The sequence below is a fragment of the Scophthalmus maximus genome, chromosome 12 (assembly GCF_022379125.1).
Source record: "Scophthalmus maximus strain ysfricsl-2021 chromosome 12, ASM2237912v1, whole genome shotgun sequence".
Classification (NCBI taxonomy): Eukaryota; Metazoa; Chordata; class Actinopteri; order Pleuronectiformes; family Scophthalmidae; genus Scophthalmus; species Scophthalmus maximus.
Window position 1 is genome coordinate 7,607,626 of NC_061526.1, and position 17,518 is coordinate 7,625,143.

Below are 17,518 nucleotides of genomic sequence, written 5' to 3' on the forward strand. Positions count from 1 at the left end.
GATCTGGCAAAACTATTTCACATCCAATTATTTCGGAGAACCAAGAACGGACGGCCGAACTGAGACTAGAGAATAAAGACAAAGACCTGAGGGTCAGACCTCTACCTCTGGAAGAAAACTGCAGAGGAACATTTGAAACCGCGGCTGGACTCCGAGGGGAAACACGGCGCACGGGAGACCTCTAGTGGCCGCAAGGCTTAACTGCATGGTTTGCACGGACCAAAGGTTTCAATCAGGCTCTTCTGGTTCAACTATTAAAAATAAGATTAGACAAAAATAAATTAATGGAACAAGTCGTTTTTATCAGACAGAAAAAAGAATACAACATCTTTATTTTAATGCCATTTAAAAATAGCACCGCATCATCCGGTTCTCTTTTACTCAAAATAATCGGCACGGCGATATTAACATGATGAAAACACACAAGTGCACAAACCTGCTGATATAAACATTCATGAATAAAACCTGTGTGGGCATCGTTCATCAGCAGGAGAGAGTCTGGTCGCATCATTTTCTTTAAAACAAAGGTCAAACTAAACACTCATGAATTAAGAACCTTTTTTCTTTAAAACTTCATATAAAAAGTTATGAAAAAATAAATGCCAAAAAAAAAATATATAAACAACTGTTCTTCAATGTAACGTTTTTTTAAAAGTCATTATCAACGACCTGGTACAAAACACAAGACACTGGCAAAACTCCTCAGGAACAAAATGCCCACTCTTAAAACTCTTTTCCATCAAAAATGTGAACTGAACATTTATTTCCGATATTATTATTACTATATAAAAGACGAGACGAGACTACGTGTATAAATATTACAACATATTAACAAACTATGTACAGGTTTTCTCTCTGGGATGTTTGACGTCGTCTCACTGGAGTAAGGCGTTCTCCAACACATCAATGCCGACCAACGGCAGCGATGCAACTTCGAAAAACACCCTGAAAAATATTTTGAAAATAATCCATTAATATCCAGAACAAATAATAAATTATGCTGCATTCCATTATACCTCGGAGCTCAGAAGTCGGGGTTATCAGAGTTAGCGCCTCCTGTGTTTTTTCATTTATTTTAAAAAGACGCAGGACACCGCGGACTCACTTGTGGGAGTATTTGTTCCGGATGGCTCTCATCTTGTCATCTGGCGGAGCGGCGAGCATAACGTGGAGCTTCCTGACAACCGGCGCCAAATCCGTCGCCTGGTAGCCGGAGTGGAACTGCAGGATGGGAGACTGAAGGAGCAAAGGAACGAGATGGACACATTCAGAGATGATTAAGTACTTAAGCCGATTCTGGAGTGAAATAAAAATTGCCCGGCGACCGTGGCAATAAATTCAAATTTATACAGAAACAATTTACATTTAAATCGAACATTGTTTGGCAGACGGAGCTTCAGAAAGTCACACAGATGAGTCAGTGTGACCGGGGTTGGGTCATAACGGATCACATGTAATCTGGTTTAGGTAATGAGATTAATTTGTGGAACTCACACGTTTGTGGTTGCGTCCCATTCTTTTGGTATAAGGTGCAACAAGTAATCTAAAAGTATTCAACTTTAGATAACATTATTTTTGCAATCCAATGGATTTTGTTACCGATTACAAAAATTGTCTTGTGATTTGTAATCAGCACTGACTACATTTCAAAGTAAAACAACACAAGCTGGAGAGTTCACATCTAAATGGTGGACAGCGTTGGGGACAAGCTAAATAATCTTCTAACTTAGCAAAAACACGATGAAGTCAAAGTTCTTGGGTTTTGTTTTTCTGCCTCGTTGAAGTAAAACGTCATGACTGTGTGTGTGTGTGTGTGTCTGTGTGCGTGCGCGTAGACTGTTCACAGCTGTGATGAATCACTGTCTGACACCTTGTTAATATCACAACCCTCAGCTGCGATAAGGCCGAAATGTGAAACGTCTTATTGTCTTTAATCACTTTGATATGAAAAACCAACATGAGTGACGTGATAACTCCTGAGCTAAAAATAAGAGCAGAGATGCAGCGTAAACAAAGAGATGAAGGTCGTCGTCTGGGTGTAGAGATCAAACGTACCCATCCTCCCAGCTCTTTGGTGACCAGCGCCACCAGCAGGCAGGCGGAGGCGAGCAGCGAGCCTCGCTCCGGGACCAGCTCCATGTCCATCAGGCTCAACTCGCAGTAGTAGCGAGCCAGAGTCAACGTGTCCATGCCGGCGCTCACACACTGCGGGGGGGGGGCAATGAAAACACACTCAGCTGAGGGACGGACTCACACACACACACTGCGATGCTCGTGTCACAACAGACACACACCTTGGCGTAGCGTCGGAGGAAGCGGTAGGGGATGGGGATGTTGATGTCAAATGACAGCGTCTGCAGGATGTTGGCCTCCATCGAGATGAGTTCCTCCTTCTTGTACGCGTCGTCGCAGATGTACAGGAAGTCGTCGACGCACGGCGGACTGCACTCCTGCGGGAACCGGGAGAACCGAACATGAATCAGACGCGATCATCGCTCCTCTAACTGTCGTTCAGATATTTATTATTTTTCCAGGTACGTCTCATGAGCTTGTCTCATGTTCACCTTAATTTTTCCATCTGTGCCCTTCAAAATAAAACCCAATGGCTGTTGGATCCGAAAATGGAGGACACTAGTTTTCGAATGAATTGTGTGTCATGTCAAATTATTTCAAAATTGATTTTTGGAAAATGTGATGACCCTACAGTCAACTTAAGAACGGCACTCTTCTGATATTTAACGGCGACGATCTTAAAACTGCTGAACCATATCCTGTGACCCCTCACCTCGAACTTGGAGGCGATGAGCATCGCGGTGGAGCCGACGAGCTGCAGCATCTCCCGGTGGACGGGCGTCTGCGACAGGAAGTGGTCCGCCATCTTCACGGCCAGGTAGAGGGTCTCGTGGTATAGCTCAAAGTTTTCCTGCACTTCGACCAACCAGTCGATCAGGATCGCCCTCATCTCGGGGTTGAGGCTGGGCTGCTTGGGCATGTAGTTACAGAGGACGAACTTCTCCTGCGGACGACGGAGCAGAATAGAGGTGAGGTGAAAACCCTGTGCCTTTAGAATTTACCCTGAAAAACCAGTACTGGCAGTAGTGTGGTTCGGCTCACCTCTCTCCGTTTGAGGTAGTCGAAGATGTCTTTGGCGTACTCCGGACACATGTAACTGTCCTCTGAGTTCTCAGAGTCGATGTCAAACTCCTCTGGGATCTAAAACAAAAATAGATTGGTTTAAAAAAAGGATTTTTGTCAAGTCAGAAGCAACTTTGGAAAATATTCAGTGTCTTCCTTACTTGTTGCCTCTGGAGGTGTGCTGGCACTCGTCGGACAGCAGGGGGCGCAGCAGCCACCAGCTCTTCTACTGGAGCCGCCGCCGCCGCCTCCTCCTGCGCCTCCTCACAGGGCTTCACCTCCGCTGCCTCCGTCCTCTCTTTCTCCGCAGTCGTTCCCTCCGAGCTCACTGACGACGACCTGCAGGAGAAGAAGAAGAAGAGGAGGTTGGGATTTAAAAGTCACCCGGTACTGAAGGGAAACCTACCGCAGAAATAAATCTTGAGGAAAACGGTTGTTACTTTTTCAGGTTGGCTTGTTTCTTAATGGGCACGGAGCTCGTCTTCTTAGCCGTGCTCTTCGCCGTTTCCTTCTTCCTGCCAGGAAGGCTGATCTGAACCTTGTGAGCCTGAGAACAAAGTCACGTCACGTCAAAAATGATAATTCTCATAATTTCATATCGTTTTAATGTTGCACTGGAGAAGCATTGCAGACATTCAGAACACCATGTTACCAACAGAAACTTTACATCAGTAAGAATCTTAGAATGTGCTCTAATCAAACCCACAGATATTCAGAATATTCAAATTACTTTGTAGCAGATCAGATCCCCTCAGACTTAGTGAAGATAGTTACCACCCAGGTGAGATTACAGAGGAAACACGATCACACCACAGTGCACAAGTGACAGCTTCACACCAAAAACCCATGGCTGCAGTGTGTCACTCACCCAGAAGCTCACACATTAGGGACGTCTCGACTCGCCGACGCTCCGGCACAAAGTCGATGCCAAAATTCAGAAAATTCTGCTTGTGCTTGGTTTTTTCTACGGCGCAATACAAGTCTGCGTAGGTTGCTGGAGGTGGAAATTGTTCGGTGACTGGTCCAGCAAGGGAAGAGAAATTCAACTCACGAGTGTCCGACGCCAAAATTTGAAGAGAGGAAGGAAGGTCGGCGTGGTAAACAACAATAACAACACGTGGACTGTTTGCCAAGAATCGTGCATGGAAACATTTTGTTTTCACCGTAAGTGTAAATAAAGATGGACGACATGACACCTCATTAGAGGTGAAGCTAACTCATCATGATCGCCCCCTGGTGGCTGAATGCAGCGCAGGTCTCAAACTCCACCGTTAGCAGATGGTGTGTTATTTGATGAAATAAAAACAACGGGGCTGAGAGTACGTCACGATTGACAGCTGACACTCACTCGTGATTGGTCAAAGAGCAAGTTCACTTCATATGCACGACAAAACGACCATATCCTGAAACGTCACAGTTATCGTTAGCGAGTTGCGACAGCTGGCACGCAGCGTTCACAACAGGCTAACGCTACCTCTTTGAGGCCAACGTAGCCAGAGAGACCATAGCTGGGGCGCTAAGACCGTCAGCAGGCTAACGTCGTTACTGTTCAGTCGCAACATTGGGTCGTCATTTTTAACTGCCGCCTTCGCACGTGCGGACATGGTGGTGTGTTTGTGTGTTTGTTAGCACAAAATCAGGAATTACGAAATGTCCTGCCATCGTGACATCCCTAACAAACAAACAAACCACAGCTACCGTGACAATAGTTGAGTCTAATATTCATTTTCTTTGCATGTTTAAATCAGCTGACAGAGAGTACGGTGGCCAGTAGGGACACTTTTAGCAATCACACAACACCATAGTCCACTGAGGGCGAGTCAGCGGCCACCAATGCATCTTTAAACGTTAAAGTTATTCCCATATGTAAACAGGATTATTAGGTCTTACAAGGAGAGAGTATGAATATAACATGAGACATGGGTCAGGGTTACTAAGGCCACACCCCCAGTTCACTGCCACCAGAGTGTTGGAGAGGTACAGTAACCAACTTACGTCACTGTTGGGACGACTGTCTGACAGACACAGAGCGACGGCCTGTCGTCCAGAGGTGAACACAAAATATTCATATCACAAAGTTGGAGAAGCAGCAGCAGCAGCAGCTAGATATAAAATATGACCCGATATTCTCACTACGTTAACCTGGAATATTCCTGTTGGTATTCCACCAGTTGTGAAGATAACTGAACACTTATCCGAGAGTAAATACAACTTTCATTCTCCACGACTCATATATAAAATGTTGCTTCTAATCCAGAGTTCCCTTCTATTTCCCGCCACGCTTTCTTATCAAGATACAGTTTCAATATATGAAAAAGAGACGAGATGAAGCAAAGTGCTACAATGACAAACAAAACAAACAAGTTGACAATTTGGTAGGTTTCCCAGATTTTCCCAGTATGGGAAAATAAAGAAATATCTAATTTTCAATGCATCTTTCTCTTTGATTGAGTTGGCTGGTGAAGCAGCGACATCACGCTCCTACACATGTACTTGAAGTTGAGAGAACATCGGGTATATGGTGTCAACAGGAAGACAATTCTCTGACTAAGATGTGGGTAGTTGAATGCACCACGACAAGCATTTATCAAAACCATGTGACTTTCAACTGTATTAAAGTGTCTGAAGCCTGTATTCTGTGTACTGACCAGCAGGGGGCGACTATGAGAACGTGACTATATTTCTCACAATGATCAATAATGTCATTAAAACATTTTCCTGAGGAGTTTATGATTCAATCTATAGTCTCAAGTCTTCTTCAATAACAACATGATGTTAATTTTGTACATTATGGTCCATTAACATAAAGCACCGGAAGTGTTGGGGGGCACGGAGACAGTATGATTGACAGCTGTTGCCATCCAATCGTTGCGTGTTTGCAGGTGCAGGTGGACGAGCTCTCAGTCAGACCACACCCCCAATTCTATATCCTTTTTTTTTTTTTAAACATGGCGCTGGACAAAATGCGACACGTGACGTCACACAGGGGTTTTAAAAGTTAATCTGATGATAGTCAAGTACTAAATTAATTGCCAACTATTTTGATAATGGATTCATGTAGTCTTTATCATAAAAAGGACAGTCATAATTCTCTGATTTCAGCTTCCTAAAGGTGAATATGTTCTGGTTTCTTTGCTCTTTGCTTTCCTCTGTAAACAGTAATCTGAATATCTTTGGTGTGTGGAAAAAACACATCACCACCTCTGGGTTTTTTGGAAAAGCACGACTGACATTTTTCCACCATTTTATGAACCAAACAACTAATGGACAGATTAAACCGACAATGAATATACTGTAGAGCCTGGGTGTGAGAGGGATTTAGCTCGACGACAGTGACCCTGGCTCGATTCAACTAGAGGCAAAACATTAGTCTGAACCCAAACATCATCTCTGGAGCACAAATGAATCTTGCACATCATGAAGCTATAAATCCTGTAGTGTGTGTGGAATATTAACACCTTGGAAAACCTGGATTTTTGATCCAAGATTGGCTCCATCCTTGAAAAAAAAATCTTACTCTGCTTTGACCCTGATATTTGCAGTTTGCCCTCTCTCCCCTGTCATGAACATTCATAAAATATTTTTGAAAAGGAGGACTTACATTGGTGATGTCGATGAACGCCGTCCTCTTCTTGGGGGCTCCATGAGGAGGGGAGGACGACCTCTTCACCTGCAGGCCTTCCTCCTGACACAAACAGGAAACACACACATTACACACACATCAAAATATCTCTCTACACACACACACACACACACACACACACACACACACACACACACTCTCTCTGTCTCTCACACACTCTCACTCACACACACACACACACACACACACACACACACACACACCATGTGCTCACGTTGTGCACGTCCATCAAATGGTTGTTTTTTTCACCTGGTTTTCCGTCGCGGTCATCTTGGGGATCCTGCTCCCAGCCGCGACGGACGATTTCTTTCCCCTCGGCAAAGGCATCGTTTCTCCGCCGGAAAACTAAAGTCTGCAGCGTCCGCACCGGTACCTGTTACAGCGAAGAGGAAGCAGAAGAAGAAGAAGTAGAAGAAGAAGAAGAAGAAATGTAAAATGGCGGCCTTTTTGTTTGTAGCTGAACAAGAATTGAAGGCGAGTAAACGCGGCTCCCTGCGTCTCACTGGGCGGTAATTACACACGAATATGAACATAAAACTCCCTCAAATGAATATTTGATCTCACCTTGTCGTGTTATTCTCGCTCGGACGCGCTCAACTTCCGCATGTAGCTCGTTTCACTCGGTGTCAATATTCCAGATTCGCGGCGTCGCTTCTCGGACGAGAGCTCGGGACAACGGTGATCCAAATCTGCTGCGCGGCGCTCCCATTGGCCGCAGTTTGATCCGCGGCGACCAATCAGGGAGTCGCTTGGGATGCCGTTGCGAGGAAGCGCTTGTTTCACTTCGACGGCTCCACCCGGTTCCGTCAACGTTGGGGAGGGATAAGGATTTGCCAGCAGAGCAGAAACGTTAAAATAACTTAAATAAAGATTAAACATGAAATTAAATAATCATGTATAATAATTTTGTCACCATATGTTTTTAATTTGGGAGCAAAGTAGCAATTTTTTTTAAAAATGTGTCGTTTTTAAAAAAAAATAATCTCCGCCCGCTTCGCGCAACTGGACTTTTTTTTTTTTAAATCGAACGCCCCCTCAGAGGAGGAGCATGTTTTCAAACGTGGACGTTTTACGTTTTTATTGATGTTTTTTTCTTCTTCTTCTCGTGAGTGAAGCGTCTTAACTGACAAACAAAGGCAACATGTGACTTTGTGTTTACCAGATCACATGATCCAACCGAGGCTCTCATTCATTCATTCATTCATTCATTCAGTCTTTCTTTTGACACTCCATTCATGCATTGCACATTTTAATATGTATCTATTATGATTAATGTACCATATAGTATTAAAATCAGTATTATCTATCTTGAATGCATCTTTACTGGATAAATGCTGCATGTACACCGTGCAAGTAGTGAATATTATTTCTATTTCAATGTATATTTGAATTTTTTTTTTGTTTATAAGTCAAAAATGTAACCTGTCATATTAAATACTACAACTTAAAAGTGTTCAGATTGTGTGCTGTTAGAAGGATTAGCGAGCTTATTATAAAAACATATTTAAATAATGAGCCAAAAGAGGCGTTATTAAAAAGCCAAAATCTGAAAATGAAATGAACTCATAAGGCCTCAAATATGCCCACAATGGTTAATGTGGGGAATTACAGTTTCACTTTATTCCTGCAATCAGACAAATTGTTGGGGTTTTTTAATCCGTTTTGTTTAAAAGTACAAAAGTGGGTAACACCACTGACTTTGGTTCAGAAGGTCAAGGTTTGATTCCCATGGCAAAAAAAAAATCCAGTGTACCTGCCTACCTCTGATAGGAGTCAAAAATCAATGATTGTCAGGAGATTTTGTCAAAAAGCGTCAGCAAAATGAATGTAATGTAATGTTTTTGTTGTTATTCCGGCCTGTGCCCTTCACGACCCTCACAAGACAAAAGGGAAAACCTGTGTGTCTTGGTTGTGTAACATTCAGGATGAAGGAATGGTGCAAAATATGGAGACGATGGGAATGTGCTCGCAAAAAAAATGCAGCCTATTCTTCCAAGCTCTTAAAATCAGAGGGTGTTTCTGATTTTCTGATTCACATATGAAAGGCACGTCTGGCATGAATATGATTCACACGAGACTGAAATGAATCTGTTTACATGTAAATGATCCCGTTGTTGGCTCACGATAAATATGCATTTCAGCAACTGGGAGAGAGAAAAGCACAGCGGGGCAGCGGCAGGTTACTTGCAATAACACTTTCCGTCATAAAGAACCGTGGATCAGGTCGGCGCGGGCGGTCCAGGTCGGACACCGAGGGGATACTGGCGGAGGAACGTCCTTCCAGCTGCCAGGAGTTTGGGAGGATCCTGTCTGCATAAAGTGTAACTGAGTCCAAATACACACGGGATGGGTTTGTTTGAATCCTCCTCTCACCCGGGGAACACTATTAATTCCACGTAAAGCGTCATGATCTCTGCACACACCTGCCAAACGCACCATGAACTCTATCTCTGAACACATCATTCAAAGCGAGAAAACTCCCCTCCATTTTTGTTTTAATTCGACGTTTAGCTCCGGTCCCTTAACTCGTCCTCGTCAAGGACCAAAAGCCTCCACACGGCGGCAGCAGCGTCCTCGTCTGAGCTGGGGAGGAATAACTTTTTCTGATCCTCAGGAGTTTGGTAGAAGAAGCTGCTGGGATGTTGTTCCCCGGTCGGGGTGCGGTTGCTTAGTTCATCAAGGTCGTGGATATATAATGTTTCACGAAAACATGACATTGGATTTTTTTCGTTGGACGGTCAAACTTGAAACAAAATGGGAGATGCTTGTGCTCTCTCTGAGGATCGTCTCTGTCCACTTCATAGACTCTACCAGTATTTTAACAGAAGTTACTTTACACCTTAAGATTTAGCAACCTCTTTTGATTGACGTGTTGTAGTTTTCTCATCATCATCCGTGTTTTTTCAAACCCAACAATGAGCTGATTGAGTCATGGAGAAAAGAATCATTAGTTACAGTCATGAATACATCCACCGTAAGTAGTAGTAATATTTTTACGGCCAGTGAAGTATGTGAACACGTCTTCCATCACTCAAAAGAGGAACAAGCCATTCAAATATCTCCTCCTCCTCTTCTTCTTATGGACAATGTTTTCATGTGGTTCTCTTCAGGCGGAACCAATTCATATCAAATTCAATTTGGGTTGACACAGTGTCTGTGCATGTGTCATTTCCTCTTCTTGTCACTGAGGCATACGACTCATACACAGGAAGTGAGAGGAACTTGTAAACTCAGTTCATTTCCGTGTCGCCGCCGCAGAACAAACCGTCACCGTGTCACTAACTGGCGAGTCGGTCGGTCGGTCGGTCGGTCGGTCGGTCGGTCGGTCGGCGTGCAGGTGCCTCCGGTGTTCTCCTCTCATCTCGTCCAGCTCTGAAGATTCTTTCGGGGTCACGCCAGGTATCGTAATTTAAATCAGGAGATGTCCTTTGGGTTTTTTTTTTTTTTTTGCTTTAACTAGACTTTTGTGGTTTTAAATTTCTGACCAGTCCAGGTTTTTTTCTTGGGCCACGAAGATTAAATAATCTTTAGCCGGGCAGAAAACAAGAGAAGACAGACTACATGGTGGAAACTGATTCATCGGACAGATTCTGAAGCCCTAAATGTTCCTTTGTTTTACTCTCTCACATTTTATTAAAACACTCAAACTGAGGGTCAACTAAAGGTCAACTTAGGCACTGTGTTTCCAACAAACCCTTTGAATTGCCTTTGCGTTAGAAGAAGCCTGCTGCTTGGGCGTTAACACAGGCGGCAGACGGGTCGGTGGCGTTGGCCGAGACGGGTTTGTGTTGCACGGGAAACAGCGAGGAACCAAAGTAGCATCATCTCGTAAACATTCCTCGACCCATCAGGACATCCAGAGTCCGAGTGCCAGGAGGAGAACATTCCTCGTTTCAGCTGTAATCTGTTCCACATCTGCGCCTCGTTCTCTGTCGTGTCCTCCTCGCCGGGCCCGGCCCAGTTTGATCCCCGGGCTGAAGGCCACTCGCCCCGCGAGTTGTGGGAAAGGTGTCGCGGCGACGCGCCCCACCAACGCCACAGGAGACCTCGCTTGGAAAAGGCCGTTCCCCCCGGGCGTCGCTCCGGGCGCCATTGGCTTTGGCCGCACGCGGCGGACGGCGCTCGGGGATTAGAGAGCGGGATGTGCGTGCGTGTGTTTCGTAAGAGACGCGATTACCTCATAAACTGATTGGACTGACATTTTATAGCTCTCATCGATCAGATCGCACTGTGGGAGGCTAAAATCAAAGCATTATTTTGATTACAACACGGCTGGATTCAAACAAACTCTTCTTGCAGTAATAATGCAGCTGGTGGCCAAAACCAAAGAAGAGTAGAAAGTGGTTGTGGGTGATATTGTCAATTTCAAATGACTTGCGGTGCATATCAACCTTGTCACCCAGCTGTCAGCAAGAATGTCAATAGGTATTTTCCAAAATGTAAAATATTCCTTTCACAAAGGAAGAAAAAAAACGCCGCTTTCAAGAATCCTGCAGCAGAAACGGTCCGACAGTCTGGACTTCATAAATATGACACGGAGAGACATATCAATTCAGCTTTATGAATAATCCAGGCCCCTGGAGAGTATCCATTTGATTCCATATTAATAAATGTTTTCACTAACACACTATAGTATTTCATTACTAAAAGCGACCAGGACCTCGTGAGAAACACATCCTTTCAAACTGTCCGGAGTCGTCGCCGAGTGGACGCAGATGTCTTATTTAATGTAACATGCATCGGCAATGAGCAGCACAGTATATTTTATTTTAATGTCTGGTTTGGCTCCCCCTCTGTTTAGCCAACTTGATGCAACATTTATGAAACAAACGTCGATGACATCCACCACAGATGCGTACGGAGTTGCTGCGCTGATGCCGAACCGAACTTCCTGCTTGTCACATCCTGGCAGCCTGACAGCTCATATGGTGACAGGCTGTGGTCGGAGGCCTCCATCTGACTTTTCCATCTGAGGCTGACGGGGGACTTTCTGTCCTCTCGCTCCCTCCGTTTTTCGTTCTCTACTTTTTTACGCGAGCGCGGATTAGTCCTTCCTCTCCCTGCGCTGCTTCTTGAAACATACAATATTCGGTCAGATTGTAGCTTATCTGTCGTTTCTCCTAATCAGCCCCAGGCAGAGGAATGTAGATGCAGAGCAGAGCAGAGGGGAAGGGAAGGGGGGTATTTACTGTATGCCCTGCCCGGCTTTAACTGTTCCACTAAAAACGCCCCAAAAAATGAATTAATTAGTGTTTCAAACTGTTTTTGGACTGTGTTCTGTCTTTCTCCACGTTCTTGTTGGAGAACAAGAGGCTCCAGGAAAGAAGGGTATTTCCTTTCCTTTAACCGAGATCATTGCTCTCTATCCTCACAGGATCAGATGCAGGCGGCGAGTGCGGATTGGCGGGCGCCAGAGCCCGATCTGGGAAACCAGGGCATTCCCGCAGACCTCGGGAGAAGCGCCCGAAACGCCGGGGCTGTTGAGACGTTTGCCCAGAATATGGCAGAGAACGTATTCCTGTCATCTATGAGCCAGCTGGAAGTGGACCCGGAGGTGTCCGGTTCTGATCCAGACCAGCAGATATTAGCTGGAGAGTTAGCGTCAGCAGTGATTGAGATTGCTCTGAGGGAAGTGAGCGGCCGGGGTTCCCCGAGTTCAAGATCCGCCGGGGCGAAGACGGACGACGGACAGGCTGAAGAACTGGACGGATCTGGACCAGGGGGAGGCTTTTTGAGCGTGGACACAGAGATGGATCCAGTTCAAGAACTCCAGACGTTCAAAGACCTCCACCTGCACCAGCCGCCGCTGTACCAGTCCGGGCTGCCCGTCGTGGGATCCCTCGACTACCCCGACGCCCCTCCGACCACGCCCCTCCTCCCCGAGCTCGAGAGGAGCCGACACAGCTTCGCCCGGAAGCTGAAGGGCGGCCTGGCGAAGGTCTTCCTGCCCTCGCCTCCTCCGCCAACCCCAAAGGAGGCGGAGGACGGCGCTGGCCCCGTCGGCGGCCCACGGGCGGAGTTAATGGAGCATCTGATGGACTCGCTGTCCGCAGATGATTTGGCGAGACGCTGCTTTGAAGTCGGAGCCAAGGTGGAGGCTTTCGCAGAGGCTCTTTCATGTTACATCATAGACCGGGTCCTAAGTGCCAGCAGCGGAGAGCAGAGAGCAGATGATGAGGATCTTCATCTACTCGCCCACCGACTGGCCGGATCCATCATCACCTCCTCCCTTGATGAAGCTGAAATATCTGTCTAGAGGTTTTCACGGTGATTCATGTGGTCGTACTCCAGACGACTGGCGTGTGGACTCGACACGCTCGCACCACATGTTACCTTGGTGTTGTTCGCGGCAATAACTATCGTAATCTCTGAATTTATGCCTCAATTAAATTCTGATTAGGAGGTTAGTCCTGAAATATTTTTGTTTTTTGCAAAAGGTGAACAAACTGTATGTCGTATGGCTATTTTTTTTTTTAAGTACAGTAGTTACCGTACATGTCCTTGAGATGGCAGCACAAGAGCATATTCAACATGAGGTCAACATTCTTCACCTTTTTAAGAACCTGACAACAACTGGAATTCATTACTTTGCTTCTTTTTTTTAAAAAAGTTTTTGCTATAAATATTCATCTCATATTATTCATGTTGTTTCATTTTATTTTGTTTTGCCTCCTCGTGAGTAATCTCAGCGCCGCCTCGTCCAATAACTGAGTTTCGGATGATAACTCATTGTGGACTGAGAACTAACACAAAGGACACGTTTTCTTGATCGTCACCATCAGGAAGTAACTATTTATCAATCAAACGATAACCAAAATATTTTTTTCTCACCACAAATAAATGGTGCAATACACCACTTTACGACCGAGTGCAGCGCCGGGAAGACGCGGAGTGATTCATTCATCCCTGGACGAAACCAGATATTGGCATTCGGCATGAATTTGTGTTCTGGCTGGAGGAGGAACTCATTTCCATACTCTCTTGTTTACCGAGGTCAGATCTGGTGTTTGGCCGAAAGCTAAGAAAATGTTTTCTTTTCTTGTCTTTAAACCACTTGAACAGAGTCAAAGAAACGAGAAGAAACGTTTTGCTGAAAGCTTTCGAGAGCACTTTGGAATAAAGAGTTTCATTGTTCTTAGTCATCAGCTTGTCCGTCACTCGCTGAAGTCAACACGTGTGTTTGGTTGGAGGAAGCGGGTCGCACACGACGTTTACTTTCTTTAAGTTTGCATTTAAAAACGACAGTACAGGTCTGCAAATAGCACGAATCCCTTTTCTCCCTGCGACGCAGATGGAGCGAGCGAGCGAGCGAGTGGGAGAGAACTTGAACCGCGTCGCAGTGGGACGGAAGTGGAACAACGAGGAGTTTGAGCACGAACCAGAAACGATCCCGCGAGGAGTTGGGATTCAGATTCAGGGTTCGCGTCAGGAATTTGGCGACGGGGCCGCGGGGACGTTCATCGGTTAGGAAACGTCGTATGTGAGTTGGAGGACACGTTGAAACCGAAGCACACGAAACAAGGAGGGAGGATTACACACGATTGCACATTTGTGATATAAATTACCCATTTGAGATATTTCATCCGGTTTGGTTTTTTTAGTGGATTGCAATATGAATTCATATCAGCGTTCATGGTTCCCAGAGGATGAATCGCACAGACTTGTCCTGTAGCGCCGCCCCGAGGTTCGCCGATTGAAGGAAACGTCTCGACAACTGTTGGATGGATCAGCGCAGACACAAGGAAAGGAAAATCTGCTCCTCGCCCTGAACTGGGGTCACATTTTTCAGATATTACAAAGCATTCCCGCTAATTTGAGCCGCACAAACACACATGTTGACTTGGCCGCGTCGTCGTCCCTTTGGTCGTGATACGTAACTGAACTTCTAACTCCCACCGCCGATCGCCATTACGTGTCCTCGCCACGGGATGCCGACCGAGACACGAGCACGTGGATAAACTGTGCAGCTGGCGTCGGAGGGGACGTACACACACACACACACACACACACACACACACACACACACACACTCGGACATCTGGAGAAAGGCTTGCTGTGTGGTCAGGTGGCGGGTCGGCTGCCAGAGAGAGACGGGAACTGAGGGAGGAGCTGGGGAGCGCAGCGATGCCACAGTAGGACAGCGGGAATCCTACACTCGTAAATAAATGTGAGAGGGATTTGTTCTCTTTGTCCGTGCTAGCGCGGGGTAAACCCAACTGGCCTCGTGAAACAAGTGCATATCTACCAGATGTTAGAAATATGATTCACATAATATCTAAATAACGGTTACGCAGTCACTCGCCTATGGTACATGAATACAAACGTCGTTAGCTGTCCATTGCTTGAAAAACTGAAACACAGGATAAGTTTCTAAAATATGAAATATTGTTAAGCTCAAGTTATTTGCACACACGTGACTTCTCAAGAGCTGCTTTTTTTCCGATCGGCGAAGCGTCCGCAAACGCGTCGCTCCAGGACATTTTCCCGGTCGCCGGTCAACCTGGCGCGAGCAGCGGTGGTGGGCGGGGCCTGTGTTATTCGCATATCATGAATAGTCCTAATCTTAGAATTCCTCAACGAGGGAGAGAGAGAGAGAGAGAGAGAGAGAGAGAGAGAGAGTGGAGGGGTTTCCATCCTCATTTCAGAGGGTTTTTTAAAAACTATTTCGGGGGATAAACAATGTAGCAGATTACTTTTATGTACTTTAAATATAATCTTTAAAGATGTTAAAACGTACCATAGAGCAGGTGGGAAGTGTGACCACACATTGCGTTCTGATCCATAGAATTATTGGTCAGAGCAGCTTTGTTCTTTTTATCGCTGAATACTTGTACTAAAGATATATTTTGATGGCAGGAAATTCGCTTTTTTTTGCATTACTGAAGTTTTGGCAAGTTTCCTCTGTAGCTGCAGCTGTATTTCACCAACGCTCCTCTTGATCTTGCTTGACGGCGGCTCAGCGTTGCGCCAGGATCCGCGGCGGCGGCTCAGACGCGTGGACACGTGGTCCCATCGGTCCCGGGGGTTGAGACATCGGACGCCACGAGGAGCACGTCTGCCACCATTTGCTCTCGCGGAGGAGCCGGTCCCGGTCGGTCGTCAGGGAACCTCTCTGTGGGGTGTGACGTCGTTCACGTCTCAGCCAGCACGAAGCTTCGGGGCTGGAGAAGGCGACTTCCTGCAAAAAAAACCCCCCACCGACCGTTCGAAAAGCGCCCACCGCTACGAAAGAAAGCACGTGTGCGCAGGTGAATTTCCCAACAGTGGGAGAGCGGCCAAGGAAAATCTCTCTGGAAAAACCATTCGTCTCAGGTGTGATACCGATCCATCTTCATTTTTTAGTGTAGAACAGCGTTTCAGGACTGCTGAGTGCACCGATCAGTCTATTTTATGGGGGAAGCGTTGGCTTGCGGCTCGGGGAACGTAAATCTCCAGTGAGCCGGGATCTGCACCGTGGAGGAGGAGGAGGAGGAGGAAGCTCAACCTTATTCTCCTACCTCGATGATTGGATGTTGTTGTCTATGTACACAATGTGTCGCCCTGGAGGGACTTTGTTTCTGATGAGAACCCGGGACGTAGAGCAGGTCGCCGTAGTAACGCACAGGGCCACGCGTCACATTCTTCGAGATCCGCGCAGCCGTCGTGGGCTTCACACTACAGAGGATTTGAACCCTTTAAGCTCGGCTGCGTGGTGATCGATGATCTTCGACCTGGTAACACCGATACTGTACACGGGAAACCTGGGAAAATAACAATTTGAAAGCAACTTCACAGCAAGTCAGTCAAACGTCATCTTTCCAAATGTCTCTGGGCTCTGGGGAACTCGCTCACGCAAGCGCGCGACCAGCGGCAGAGTGTTGTCCCGGCGTTATGGATGCATGTATCTCGCGTGCACAACACATGACCAACTTCCCTCCAGGAGACGAAATCTATCGTAACTGTTTTTTAGACGTGGAAAGAATTTGACTCTGCGTTCACCTCTCGTATAATTTGAATGCCTCGGGGTTTAACCATGTGGGTTACGATCTTCCTTTCGGGCCACATTTCATCCGGCCTCACCTGCAGCATTCCAGGACATTCCAGCAAGATCTGTTCGGGGAGCACGGGCACGTCAGGTCCCAGTCGCTGCGGCACATGGCTTTCACATCTGGTTCCGAGGAAATTTGGGATTTGGGATCCAGACCCCAACTTTCGCAAATCAAAGGCCATTTAAATCTGCAGAGTGGCCTCGAGCGGAGACAGAGCTCCGGGATCGTGACACACAAAGACGCGTCACCGGCTCTTCGACCAGACAGAACCACGGGAGAGCAGCGGTTTGGACTCGGATTCGATTTGAACCTGATCCTGCAATCACTGTCTCTTCTTCCAACCCAAATCTGAAGGGAGGGAAAACAAAATATCTCGTGGGGCCTCTGACGGTGCAGAGCTGTTGGACTGGCAGCGGCTCAAGCTCATCTGCCTCCCATCCTCCATAAACAGCCCTGACACTGGGCATACGCACTGCGCTCCAGCTGTATGTGCCGAGGGAGGAAGGGAAACAAAGGAGCGGCCGCTGCTTAGAGCTGAGCTCCAAACAAAGTTTCTTCCTTTAAAAGCTTTTTTCTTGGGGTCTGTTTTGAGGAAAATAGGAGCTACGTCATGACTCTGTGTCCAAAAGACGAGCCAAGACTTTTCCTCTTTGCTTTTTCAGTTGCACACAACAATGAAATCTGTGTTAGCACCATCACCTCTCGTCACGAA

General features: G+C 46.3%; 2 protein-coding genes across 4 annotated transcripts; one reads left to right on the plus strand and one right to left on the minus strand.

Annotated features, from left to right (window-relative positions):
• Positions 1 to 281: 281 nt before the first annotated feature.
• On the minus strand, positions 282 to 7,513 carry ccnb3 (cyclin B3). Of its 2 annotated transcripts, none has more exons than XM_035607483.2 (11): positions 7,343 to 7,513; positions 7,028 to 7,151; positions 6,737 to 6,820; positions 3,576 to 3,682; positions 3,297 to 3,474; positions 3,115 to 3,213; positions 2,786 to 3,016; positions 2,295 to 2,450; positions 2,056 to 2,205; positions 1,106 to 1,236; positions 282 to 945 (listed from the first exon to the last, which is right to left on the minus strand). In XM_035607483.2, exons 2-11 carry the CDS (start codon positions 7,103 to 7,105, stop codon positions 876 to 878), a joined length of 1,284 nt encoding a protein of 427 aa, XP_035463376.2. In that variant the 5' UTR covers positions 7,106 to 7,151; positions 7,343 to 7,513; the 3' UTR covers positions 282 to 875. The 2 variants fall into 2 exon arrangements, with proteins under 2 accessions (XP_035463376.2, XP_035463383.2); XM_035607490.2 differs by having other exon boundaries at positions 7,028 to 7,130; positions 7,343 to 7,504.
• Positions 7,514 to 10,019: 2,506 nt separating this feature from the next.
• si:dkey-171c9.3 lies at positions 10,020 to 13,417 on the plus strand. 2 transcript variants are annotated; one of them, XM_047336286.1, is made up of 3 exons: positions 10,020 to 10,177; positions 12,153 to 12,334; positions 12,485 to 13,417. In XM_047336286.1, the coding sequence occupies exons 2-3, from the start codon at positions 12,159 to 12,161 to the stop codon at positions 13,032 to 13,034; spliced, it is 726 nt and encodes a 241-aa protein (XP_047192242.1). In that variant the 5' UTR covers positions 10,020 to 10,177; positions 12,153 to 12,158; the 3' UTR covers positions 13,035 to 13,417. The 2 variants fall into 2 exon arrangements, with proteins under 2 accessions (XP_047192242.1, XP_035464870.2); XM_035608977.2 differs by having other exon boundaries at positions 12,153 to 13,417.
• The last annotated feature ends 4,101 nt before the right edge of the window (positions 13,418 to 17,518 follow it).

Coding starts and splice junctions, on each gene's coding strand:
- ccnb3 (XM_035607483.2), bottom strand. CDS start 7,105: ATGCCTTTGCCGAGGGGAAAGAAATCGTCCGTCGCGGCTGGGAGCAGG. Junction 3,683..6,736: donor CGTTCATCGACATCACCAAT/GTAAGTCCTCCT, acceptor CTTTGTTCTCAG/GCTCACAAGGTTCAGATCAG. Junction 2,451..2,785: donor TCATCGCCTCCAAGTTCGAG/GTGAGGGGTCAC, acceptor CGGTTCCCGCAG/GAGTGCAGTCCGCCGTGCGT.
- si:dkey-171c9.3 (XM_035608977.2), top strand. CDS start 12,159: ATGCAGGCGGCGAGTGCGGATTGGCGGGCGCCAGAGCCCGATCTGGGA.